Source organism: Argopecten irradians, chromosome 6 (genome assembly GCF_041381155.1).
Source record: "Argopecten irradians isolate NY chromosome 6, Ai_NY, whole genome shotgun sequence".
Classification (NCBI taxonomy): domain Eukaryota; kingdom Metazoa; phylum Mollusca; class Bivalvia; order Pectinida; family Pectinidae; genus Argopecten; species Argopecten irradians.
The window spans coordinates 5,874,286-5,886,472 of NC_091139.1; the positions used below are offsets into that span (position 1 = coordinate 5,874,286).

A 12,187-nucleotide genomic window follows, 5' to 3' on the forward strand; every position below is an offset into this window, starting at 1 on the left:
AATCCAAGTACATTCTCGAAAGTTTATCTCCAAGAATTTGCAAAAAAATAGCTGTAAAGCTGTTTTACAGTACAATTACCTTATAGCCGGATATTTTCGTGTGTATGATATTTTGGCGATTTCGATTTGCTATGATCCCGAAAATTTGATCCGAGAAACATAGAGAAAATAGAAAACGATAAATACCCTTAAATCCATATTGTGAAAATTTAAAACTGCTAAAATGTGATTTTCTTGTTTTTAGATCAAATCGCAAAAAATTTTGTCCGTGAAAATAACCGGTTATAGTACGGTATATCTGCGTATCTTTTGGAGACTTGGTTTATATCTTTATTGGATGTTCTGTATATCCAGGTATCAGGATATCCTTCAAAAGGACATGAAGGATTTATCTTTATCCGGAATCTTTTGGACAGATCTATTGAATCTCAAAAGAGGGGTGACAGGATCAGGGTGCTACAAGAACAAACTGCTGACATGTGATCAAATTAAACTTAAAACTAACCAATATTATGATCCAGTCGAAAGTTTGTCCTCTGAAAGCTTCTTTTCTTCTATAAATTGGTGGAAATGTAAAATGCATTTAGTGTGGTTTGGATTGAGTGAGTATTTTATTGATGTGATTACTGTATTTCCTCGCGTTGGCATGCCTATTCACTGCGGTACTGATGTCGGTGGAAGATCAATATCAGATAATTCTAGATTATCGGTAATATCGCACGCCGACAGGACATCTTCTGGGGTTCACGGTCCATCCTCTTAAATACACACTTCATATACGGGCGCTGTGTCGGAGAATTTACACTTATTTGATTGTAGAATAAACTTTTATCTGTCGACTGAATAGACCTGATCCATTGCCTGAGAGTGTGTCAGAATACTGATATAGCGTCTGTCACAGCTTGGGAAGACGCTTGTGATGAGATACAGGATTAAGAAAATAGTCTATCTGATCTTTTGCTTGTATGTCTCTAATCAAACGCTTGTTTTATCTGGGTCGCAGAGCACCATGAAGGATGATTATTTGATCCCAAAATAGTATACCTTAGTTTGATAAAATAAATTCCTGTCACAATATGTGAATTATTTATTGTAAATAACATGAAGAACCTATGTGCATACTGTATGTGCATGCTTTTCTAGTATTGCAAATAAAATGATCCAGCTACTATCTCATTCAATAAATGACAGCATTAGCTTTACTTATAGCGCCCCCCCCCCCCCCCCCCCCCCTTCCACCTCATTTCAAATTCTAAAAAAAGTTTGTTTAGGACAATACCTCAAAAACTTTTGAAAGGATCCTCTTTAAATGTGGTAATTATAGCTTCCACCCTCAGTCCAGCTTAGAATTAGAGTGGATTATTCAAACATTTCATTTTAAAATGAGAGCAAGGAAAAAGTTGAAAAAGATACTGCCAGTACCTTGTTCTCATTTGAAAATTTCGGTTTCTAAAGGCGATAGGCATCATATGGAAAATTTGGTAGGTGATTTGAAACCATGAATATAAGCATGACTAATTAAATTTATTTTCAGCATTACTTATAATCAAAAACTGCCATAAATATTTATATACACAGAATACCTTGAAAGTACAGTATTATGAGTAAAACCCCTTTAATTCGAACTGCAGGGGACCAGGTCAATATAGTTCAAGGAATACAGGGTTATATTGTACCTATAGTATCTATATATAAAAAGCAGATTAATACAAACATTTTATGTTCATTTTCATTTAATGCTCTGAAGTTCAGAACTTTTAGCCAATTTTGAAAACCTTTTGGATATTCTTTTTATTTCTTTTGCTATTAATGAAGAAACTATGCTTTTTGGGAAACTAGATCAAAACTGTATATATCATAGGATTGATAATGAAATTGTTCTTTATATTAAACATTATATTTACAAAACTAGATGCTTACATAGTTCATTAAATGTGACAGCTTTTTTAAACTCTATTAAAGAGTATTACTATGTTCAAAAGTATATAGCTTTTGGTAAAGGAGAAAGAGAAATTAATAGATTCAATAAAGATTGGCAAAAATGGTTAAAACTAGTGAAACTTGCAAACCCCAGACAGTTTATTCATATTTTAAATTGAAATAAAATAGTTATTTATACATGTTTTTTCCATGTGTCATGCTTGCACTGTGTATACGTTTGTATAGATCTGTGAAGTGATATCCATTTTCTGTCCTTTTTCCCCCTTTCCTATCTCTTATGTTAATTGTTTATTTACTAGTTTATACACTATTCCTCTTCATACCTTTATCCCCCTTTACCTCCTTCCCCCTCCCCATCTGTTTTTTTCCCCCTTACCCCTGCCCCCTTTTCATAAATGATAATAAAAAACAATGTAATTTCTAGTGTATGTGAGGAAAATGCCAGAGTGGAATGACATGGAAGTAATGTGCATGTATATGTGGCAAATGTAGTCTTTGTTAAAACATTGTTTGGAAAATGAAAAATTAAAAAAAAATTTTTTTTTTAAAAAATATAAAAAAAAGAAATGTTTTAAAACATTGAATTGTGTTAATTTTAATGTTACAGGTTGCCCAGCTATCCAAGTTTAAGGAAGGAGGTGGACTGGGTATCAGCCTTGAGGGTACAGTGGATGTGGAAAATGGCAAGGAGGTCCGTCCACATCACTACATACGCTCCATTCTCCCTGACGGTCCCGTCGGCGTCAACGCCAGGCTGATGAGTGGAGACGAGCTACTAGAGGTAAAAAAGATAAAAATACATCGTTTTATCATTTAAGAATGGCTGCATATACTGACATTTTTTTGTAATTCAATGCAATATTCCATCTTTGCATATTACAGAGTTAGCTCCCTTGCGAATAGGTATCTATTGTGACATCATTATTTTGTGGGCACAATTCACATTGTTTTCTCTGAAAAATATGACGTTAATCACTTGCAAACACATGACGTTATAATCAACACCTACCTTCAAGGACAGATAACTCTTTATTATGCAAATACAGAATACATCACCTGTTACCATTTGAGCCCCTTATGGAGCCTCAAAAGTTATTTATTCTTTAGATTGTTCATATATGAATCTATGATTTACGCCATAATTCTTTGAAATTGAAAAACAAAGTGTACGCAAGTGTGAATTTCTTTGAATATGTTCAGGATATTTTAAACACAATGAATTAAAACATTGTTAATTATGTTATCATGTGTTGTAGGTTAACGGTAAGAGGCTGCTAGGTCTGAACCACAAAGAGGTTGTTGGAATCCTTAAGGAGCTGCCCCAGAATGTGCGTCTGGTTTGTGCTCGTCGGATACAGAAGAGTTCCACTGATATCTATGCACAGCAGGAGAACCAGTTCCACAGTTCTCAGCTCAACTCAGGAGTGAACGAGGTCACACCCATCTCCGACAGACTGGTCAAGGCTAAGTCTGAGATGGCCCTCGCCTCAGTGGACAATACTCCAATCCAAAACTCCCTTAATAAGATGAAGTCTCGGTCACTCGAGCCACTGACCAACTTAGCGATGTGGAGTGGAGAACCTGTTGTGATTGAGTTGAAGAAGGGAGATAAGGGGCTCGGATTTAGTATACTGGATTACCAGGTAAGGGCTCGGATTTAGTATACTGGGTTACCAGGTGGGGGCTCAGATTTAGTATACTGTATTACCAGGTAGGGGCTCAGATTTAGTATGCTGGATTACCAGGTAGGGGCTCAGATTTAGTATACTGGATTACCAGGTGGGGGCTCAGATTTAGTATACTGTATTACCAGGTAGGGGCTCAGATTTAGTATGCTGGATTACAAGGCAGGGGCTCAGATTTAGTATACTGGATTACCAGGTAAGGGCTCAGATTTAGTATACTGGATTACCAGGTAGGAGCTCGGATTTAGTATACTGGAGTACCAAGTAGGGGCACAGATTTATTAAACTAGATTACAAGGTAGGGGCTCAGATTTAGTATACTGGATTGCCTGGTAGGGGCTCGGATTTAGTATACTGGATTGCCTGGTAGGGGCTCGGATTTAGTATACTGGAGTACCAAGTAGGGGCTCAGCTTTAGTATACTGGATTACAAGGTAGGGGCTCAGATTCAGTATACTGGATTACAAGATAGGGGCTCGGATTTAGTATACTGGATTACCAGGTAAGTTCTCAGATTTAGTATAATGGATTACAAGATAGGGGCTCGGATTTAGTATACTGGATTACCAGGTAAGGGCTCAGATTTAGTATACTGGATTACAAGATAGGGGCTCTGATTTAGTATACTGGATTACCAGGTAAGGGCTCAGATTTAGTATACTGGATTACCAGGTATGGGCTCAGATTTAGTATACTGGATTGCCTGGTAGGGGCTCAGATTTAGTATACTGGAGTACCAAGTAGGGGCACAGCTTTATTAAACTAGATTACAAGGTAGCGGCTCAGATTTAGTATACTGGATTGCCTGGTAGGGGCTCAGGATTTAGTATACTGGATTACAGGTAAGGGCTAGGATTTAGTATACTGGATTGCCTGGTAGGGGTTCAGATTTAGTATACTGGATTACAAGGTAGGAGCTCGGATTTAGTATACTGGAGTACCAAGTAGGGGCACAGATTTATTAAACTAGATTACAAGGTAGGGGCTCAGATTTAGTATACTGGATTGCCTGGTAGGGGCTCGGATATAGTATACTGGATTGCCTGGTAGGGGCTCAGATTTAGTATACTGGATTGCCTGGTAGGGGCTCGGATATAGTATACTGGATTGCCTGGTAGGGGCTCGGATTTAGTATACTGGAGTACCATGTAGGGGCTCAGATTTAGTATACTGGATTACAAGGTAGGGGCTCAGATTCAGTATACTGGATTACAAGATAGGGGCTCGGATTTAGTATACTGGATTACAAGATAGGGGCTCGGATTTAGTATACTGGATTACCAGGTAAGGGCTCAGATTTAGTATACTGGATTACAAGATAGGGGCTCTGATTTAGTATACTGGATTACCAGGTAAGGGCTCAGATTAAGTATACTGGATTACCAGGTATGGGCTCAGATTTAGTATACTGGATTGCCTGGTAGGGGCTCGGATTTAGTATACTGGAGTACCAAGTAGGGGCACAGCTTTATTAAACTAGATTACAAGGTAGCGGCTCAGATTTAGTATACTGGATTGCCTGGTAGGGGCTCAGGATTTAGTATACTGGATTACCAGGTAAGGGCTAGGATTTAGTATACTGGATTACCATCTTATTCAATAGCAATTATTTAGTACTCTCATTGCTATTACCACATATCTCATATATATCATAATCTTGATTTTGACAAAATTAAACCAATTAAATTGAATCTTTTGTGTATTAAAAATCAAAGAATTTGGATAGGTAATTTCAATCAAGTTATTTTGATTTTTCAATTTGAAGTCAACTGTCTAATGAACTTATTGTGTGACTATAAAATTAATCAATTTGAATCTGAATTGTTAAAGCATTACAGTGTTTCATGTGTGTGTGAGAGTTGTCTCCCTTGAACTTGTACAGGACCCTGGTAATCCAACTGAGACTGTGATAGTAATTAGAAGCCTCGTCCCTGGCGGCGTGGCGCAACAAGATGGCCGACTAGTGCCAGGGGACCGACTCATATTTGTTAATGAGGACAATCTCGAAAATGCAAATCTGGATGAAGCTGTCCAAGCCTTGAAAGGTGCTCCAAAAGGAATTGTTCGGATCGGCGTCGCCAAACCCTTGCCACTAGGAAACAATGCATTCCAACCAGCTAACAGTAGTCAGGTATGTATGTTTTAACCTATATGAGTAGATACCTAGCTAGTTAATTAATGGCCGAGGTTTGGTGCTTGTTTTAAATTTAAATTTGAATTTGTGGTGCCATATTGTACACATATCCCATTCCATTTAGAGAAAAATTGGCTTGGTTGATTTTATAGTGATTTTCTATGGCTAGCTTCTATATTACAGTGGTCATTAAGAGCAGTTTGTTTACTATATAAAAAGACAAGAAATAGATTTATTCTCATTCAAATAATTGAATTTTTGTGAAAAAATTTATAATTGCTCTTTCTTTAAACCCTTAAAAAGAAAAACATTTGCTATAGGTAGTTTTAATAAGCATTACCTCCCTATAGCTACTTCTTATCCTGTAGACACTTTTTGTGTCAATTTGAATGAGTCGGTATTTTCTTTTATTCCTGGGATAGAATGCCACCTTCCCTCTGAATCACCAAAGCTACCCTGATGGGGGGTACCACTTTTCCAGTCTTCCCCAACCCCATCAGCAAATAGCACACTCTGCTGAAAATCTACAACGACTTCCCGAAGAGGATAACTACCACTTCCCTATACACATGCAAGAAGGACAGATGGACTCGTTCTCCAGTGGTGAGAGACATGACGGACCAAAATCAAATCGTGATAGTTTTTATGAAAGTGACGATGACCAGGGAGTTCTTTCGCCAAATAAGCCCGTCAAACCTTTGACTACAACGCGGACTCATATACATAAAAACATGCCATCTGGTTCTTATGAGAATGATAGTGTTGTGTTAAGTCTACAGCAACAACAAGTCGAGATGGCTGTCGATCGCACACCTCCAACCCCGCAACCACGGACAATGCTTCCCGACTACGAAAATATCATGAAAACAACGCAACCGAAAGTGTTGCTTGAACCTGCCAAATTTGCGTCTGAAAGTCCACCTTCGACATCTCCGGTGGATTATGAAAATTCTCTGCCCACATACGAAGAAGCCACAGCGGGTGACCTTGACGATATGTTTCCATCTGTTCCGCCGCCGATTCCTGACGGACCGCCGCCTCCTGTGCCACTTCGTACTGAATCTCAACAGTACGTCCAAGAGGAGGTCATCCAGCGTGAGGTGGAGAGCATGGTCAGGTCAAGTCCCTTATCTGACGAGGTATGATGATATTTAAATAGGTATTCTATTGTCTGATGAGTAACAATATTCATATAGATTGTCCATTCTGTGACTATGATATTCATACAGGTGTTCTCTTTATGAATTTGTTACGTGTTCAGGGTTGTCGGCGGTTACATCTTTACACATTGATATCAAGTTGACCATGTTGTAATGTGTTTTCAGTGTCAGTTAAAGCGCATGATAACTTTCTATTGTTGAAAAGTGCATTGTTTTGTTTTTAATATAAAATAATTTTGTTGCATGATTTTGTTTTATTTTTGACACAATTTATTGATAGAAGTGCAATCTTAATTTTTAGCCCACCATCATCAGATGGTGGGCTATTCAAATCGCCTTTCGTCCGTGGTCCGTCGTCCGTCCGTCCTTCCGTCCGTCCGTCCGTCCTTCCGTCCGTCCGTCCGTCCGTTAACAATTCTTGTTACCGCTATTTCTCTAAAAGTACTGAAGGGATCTTTCTCAAATTTCATATGTAGGTTCCCCTAGGACCCTAGTTGTGCATATTGTATTTTGGGACTGATCGGTCAACAAGATGGCCGCCAGGCAGCCATCTTGGATTTTGATAGTTAAAATTTGTTACCGCTATTTCTCAGAAAGTACTGAAGGGATCTTTCTCAAATTTCATATGTAGGTTCCCCTAGGACCCTAGTTGTGCATATTGCATTTTGGGACTGATCAGTCAACAAGATGGCCGCCAGGTAGCCATCTTGGATTTTGATAGTTAAAGTTTGTTACCGCTATTTCTCAGAAAGCACTGAAGGGATCTTTCTCAAATTTCATATGTAGGTTCCCCTAGGACCCTAGTTGTGCATATTGTATTTTGGGACTGATCAGTCAACAAGATGGCCGCCAGGCAGCCATCTTGGATTTTGATAGTTAAAGTTTGTTACCGCTATTTCTCATAAAGTATTGAAGGGATCTTTCTCAAATTTCATATGTAGGTTCCCGTAGGACCCTAGTTGTGCATATTGCATTTTGGGACTGATCGGTCAACAAGATGGCTGACCAGCCGCCATCTTGGATTTTGATAGTTAAAGTTTGTTACCGCTAATTCTCAGAAAGTACTGAAGGGATCTTTCTCAAATTTCATATGTAGGTTCCCCTAGGACCCCAGTTGTGCATATTGCATTTTGGGACTGATCGGTCAACAAGATGGCCGACCGGTGGCCATCTTGGATTTTGATAGTTAAAGTTTATTACCGCTATTTCTCAGAAAGTATTGAAGGGATTGTTCTCAAATTTCATATGTAGGTTCCTCTAGGACCCTAGTTCTGCATATTACATTTTGGGACTGATCGGTCAACAAGATGGCCGACCAGCAGCCATCTTGGATTTTGATAGTTAAAGTTTGTTACGGCTATTTCTCAGAAAGTATTGAAGGGATTGTTCTCAAATTTCATATGTAGGTTCCCCTAGGACCCTAGTAGTGCATATTGCATTTTGGGACTGATCAGTCAACAAGATGGCCGCCAGGTAGCCATCTTGGATTTTGATAGTTAAAGTTTGTTACCGCTATTTCTCAGAAAGTACTGAAGGGATCTTTCTCAAATTTCATATGTAGGTTTCCCTAGGACCCCAGTTGTGCATATTGCATTTTGGGACTGATCAGTCAACAAGATGGCTGCCAGGTAGCCATCTTGGATTTTGATAGTTAAAGTTTGTTACCGCTATTTCTCAGAAAGCACTGAAGGGATCTTTCTCAAATTTCATATGTAGGTTCCCCTAGGACCCCAGTTGTGCATATTGCATTTTGGGACTGATCGGTCAACAAAATGGCCGACCGGTAGCCATCTTGGATTTTGATAGTTAAAGTTTGTTACCGCTATTTCTCAGAAAGTATTGAAGGGATTGTTCTCAAATATCATATGTAGGTTCCTCTAGGACCCTAGTTCTGCCTATTGCATTTTGCGACCACCATCTTGGATTTTGATAGTTTAAAGTTTGAAAAGCAGAAAAAAGAAGTGTAAGTTTGAAAAGCAGAGAAAAGATCCCTCTTTCATTTGTCAGACATAGATCAATCTTTGGTGGGCGCCAAGATCCCTCTGGGATCTCTTGTTTTATCTTATTTACAAAAAAAATTATATGGAAAGACTGTATTTAAAGCTGCGTGTAGTGCAAAACAAGTCATGTTTACTATACCCACAAGGACAAATTCTAGGTCTGACTCAAAATCAAGATGGCCATCCACTGTTTGTGTTATATGTGTGTCTAGCATCATATTTTGAAAAGTAAAATCTTCAGATTCTTTGTCAGTTCTATTGCTACTATATAATACTCTTTTGTTTTCAAAATTGATTAGCAGCTAGCATGTTATACTTATGATTTCTCTATATTTGATATCCAAATTAGTTATACAGTCATTATATGGCTGGAATAACTGTAAACATGAATACCTTAATTCATAAGTGATTAATTTTATTTTTAATTTGAGGAAGCATTTCGTAAAATTGTTATCTTTGCAATGAATATGCATTCAAATATTTTAGATCATTATTTCATATACAGAGGATTTCGCTTATTTGAATAAGTCATTTTCCAGAAGAAAATATGCAAATAACTGGAGTATTCGAATAGGCGAAGATGACATTTTGCACCTTCGTTTGACCTCACACATATGTATATGAACAGGCAAATATATATCGTTTCGTTTACTTGATAAATACGTAAATTATTTACACTTAAAATGAACAACAAGTAATTATTTTCGAAGTTGTAAATCGATTTTAATTGTTTAATAACAAAAAATATTCCAATATTAGATTCTTGTTTACGTTAGATCGACACGTGAATATTTGAGGAACAGCTAAACGATCGATATCAAATGCAATAACTAAACAGGATTGAATTTGTGTCTACAATTCTGAACCTAAATAATAAACAAATTTACGTACATATGCCTGGCAAAATGAACTTACGATCGTGATTAAACTTCAAAGTGCCGATCAACTAGTAGTGTTGTTTTTACACATGTGTATGAATTCGAAAATGGCGGCAGGTGATGAAGCCATGCGTTCACTGGACCTAAATGCGTTTTGAGAATTCTGCCTGTATTGTTGATCTATACGGCGAATAGCTTGATAACATTTCAGAAATTAATGCATATTCAAGAAGCAATGAAACAACGTAGCAAGTATCTTTTGTATCCTTCATACTGTACGAAACTTGCGGTAGTCATTGCACGCCGACTTTGCATGCTTTTAAGTCTCGTTCAACGAGACGCTTGATTCGCACATGTCTGTCGTAGTCAACAAGACTCTGGTTGAACGAGACTACTCATGAATGGCGATTGTTGTAAGGAAGCATGGTTTCTCCAACCGATCGCGAACTAAGGTACGTTACGTTAATAAATAAACATATTTGAAAGTGCAAATGCTTTAATTAGATGTTTGAATCAGTGATTATACTAAAGTTATGATCAACCGCTGCTGATGTAAATCGTAACAGCATCGAATACCTTTGCAGATTCATGCTTAAAATAACAAGCCATACGATAACGTTAATCTGTCACCATGATGATTTCTAGTAAAAGCGAAGTATCTTGAAACATACATCGGTGAATTTCGCTAAAAATTGCAGAAAAATATTCGTTTTTATTTTTACAATTTCCCAAGTATTTTATTCAAATAACCGGAGGTCATGTAAAAGTCTTTGCAAATACACGGAGTTGAAAAACAAAGATAAAGAAGGAAAAAATCGGGACCGCAGAATTTTATGCAAATAACCGAAATATTCAAATAACCGTTATTCGATTATGTGGAGTCCTCTGTATAAAATACTTATTAGACTTTATTTTCATAGTAAAAACGCCTCCATGTTTTTAGCTTAAATCTCCCCTCCTGTAAATTTTCAGGTTGAAGGTACATGTAGTAGATATATTTTCATGTAAACAAAATGGTTTAACTGTATTTAGTAGTGGTACCGCCTAAGGCCATAATTTAGATATTACGTTGTCTTAAGCATTCAATTAAAAAAAAAAAAAAAACATAAAAACACTGAAAACCTATAAAACAGAGCAATGGGAGGTAACTCTAACCATGGGAGTTAACTCTTAAATTATTAGAAGTGTGTGGCTATGTAAAGCTAACAATATAAGCATATTCACTCTATCACAATTTGGTATATAGCTTTTCACTACAGATATATAGGTTTGCAACACAGAAATGCCTAGAGATGCATATTTTTTCTAATTTGTAACGCTGTCACCATGATGAGTAAAAGTAGATACAATGACCATTTCCTTAAAACAATAAAAAAAAAGAAAGAGTTTTTACAATTTTTTTATCAGAGCGATCAGACCATTTCCTTAAAACAATAAAAAGAGAGTATCTTTTCCTGTTTTTATTAGCAGACCGATCATACAGCAGTTGATTGAATTTTTCACATTTTGATTTTGTGTGTTTTGTTTGTTGTAATGCTTAATGATATGTTTTCTCTTTGTTTTGTGTCTGTGATGTTTTGAGATGTTTTTAGTTATGCTAGCCGCTTTTGATGTAATAAGTGTGTTGCCGATTTTGTTCGCCAGCCCGTGATAAGTGCTGCTCCCCCCAGTGACAAAAAGGCGTCCTCCCCCAAGCGGACACCTCCCCCGATCCCTCCCAAACCAACTCCGCCTAAAGCCCTGCTGATACAGGTGAAACCAAAGGTAACCAAGCAAACTGGACACATGCGTTCCTTCTCTTCTGCATGCACAGATTTTATCGTTGTATGTTGGATTGTCTGATCTTGATCCTAACACCGTCAGCTATTACTTCTGTTATATTTATACTAACACAAAAACATTTAAACTCACTGCATATTCAGTAAAAACAATATTTGGAAAATCTTTTACAGGTTTAAATTCGAAAATGTTTATGCCTGGTAATTCTGTAATTGCATATTTCAGAGTTATCTGACCTTGCGGGTAGGTATTGATTGTGATGTCATGTGCTTGCAAGCATAACATCATATTTTTTGGAGAAAACAATGTGAATTGTGCCCAAAAAGTAATGACGTCATAATGGATACCTATCTGCAAGGGAGCTAACTCTGTAATATGAAAAGACGGAATATTATGTTTTTGAAACATACATCTAGTATTTCTTCACATAGAGATATATTTTTTATTTCACAATTATCCAAATATCATTTTTAAGATTTATTATTTTTGATCACAAACATTTTCTCTGAAAAAATTTACCTTCATGTTTATTAGATATACACTTAATTTATTTATATCGATTGAGAAACAAGTTATGTTTATTAGTTTCCATGAATTTCATAATCCAAGT

General features: G+C 37.1%; 1 protein-coding gene across 1 annotated transcript in view; it reads left to right on the forward strand.

Annotated features, from left to right (window-relative positions):
• The window catches only part of LOC138324794 (multiple PDZ domain protein-like), a 179,374-nt gene that overhangs the window by 85,234 nt on the left and 81,953 nt on the right, over nucleotides 1-12,187 (forward strand). The window contains 5 exon segments of the mRNA XM_069269944.1: nucleotides 2,549-2,722; nucleotides 3,198-3,584; nucleotides 5,509-5,757; nucleotides 6,183-6,899; nucleotides 11,443-11,562. Coding sequence (XP_069126045.1) covers nucleotides 2,549-2,722; nucleotides 3,198-3,584; nucleotides 5,509-5,757; nucleotides 6,183-6,899; nucleotides 11,443-11,562 — 1,647 coding nt within the window.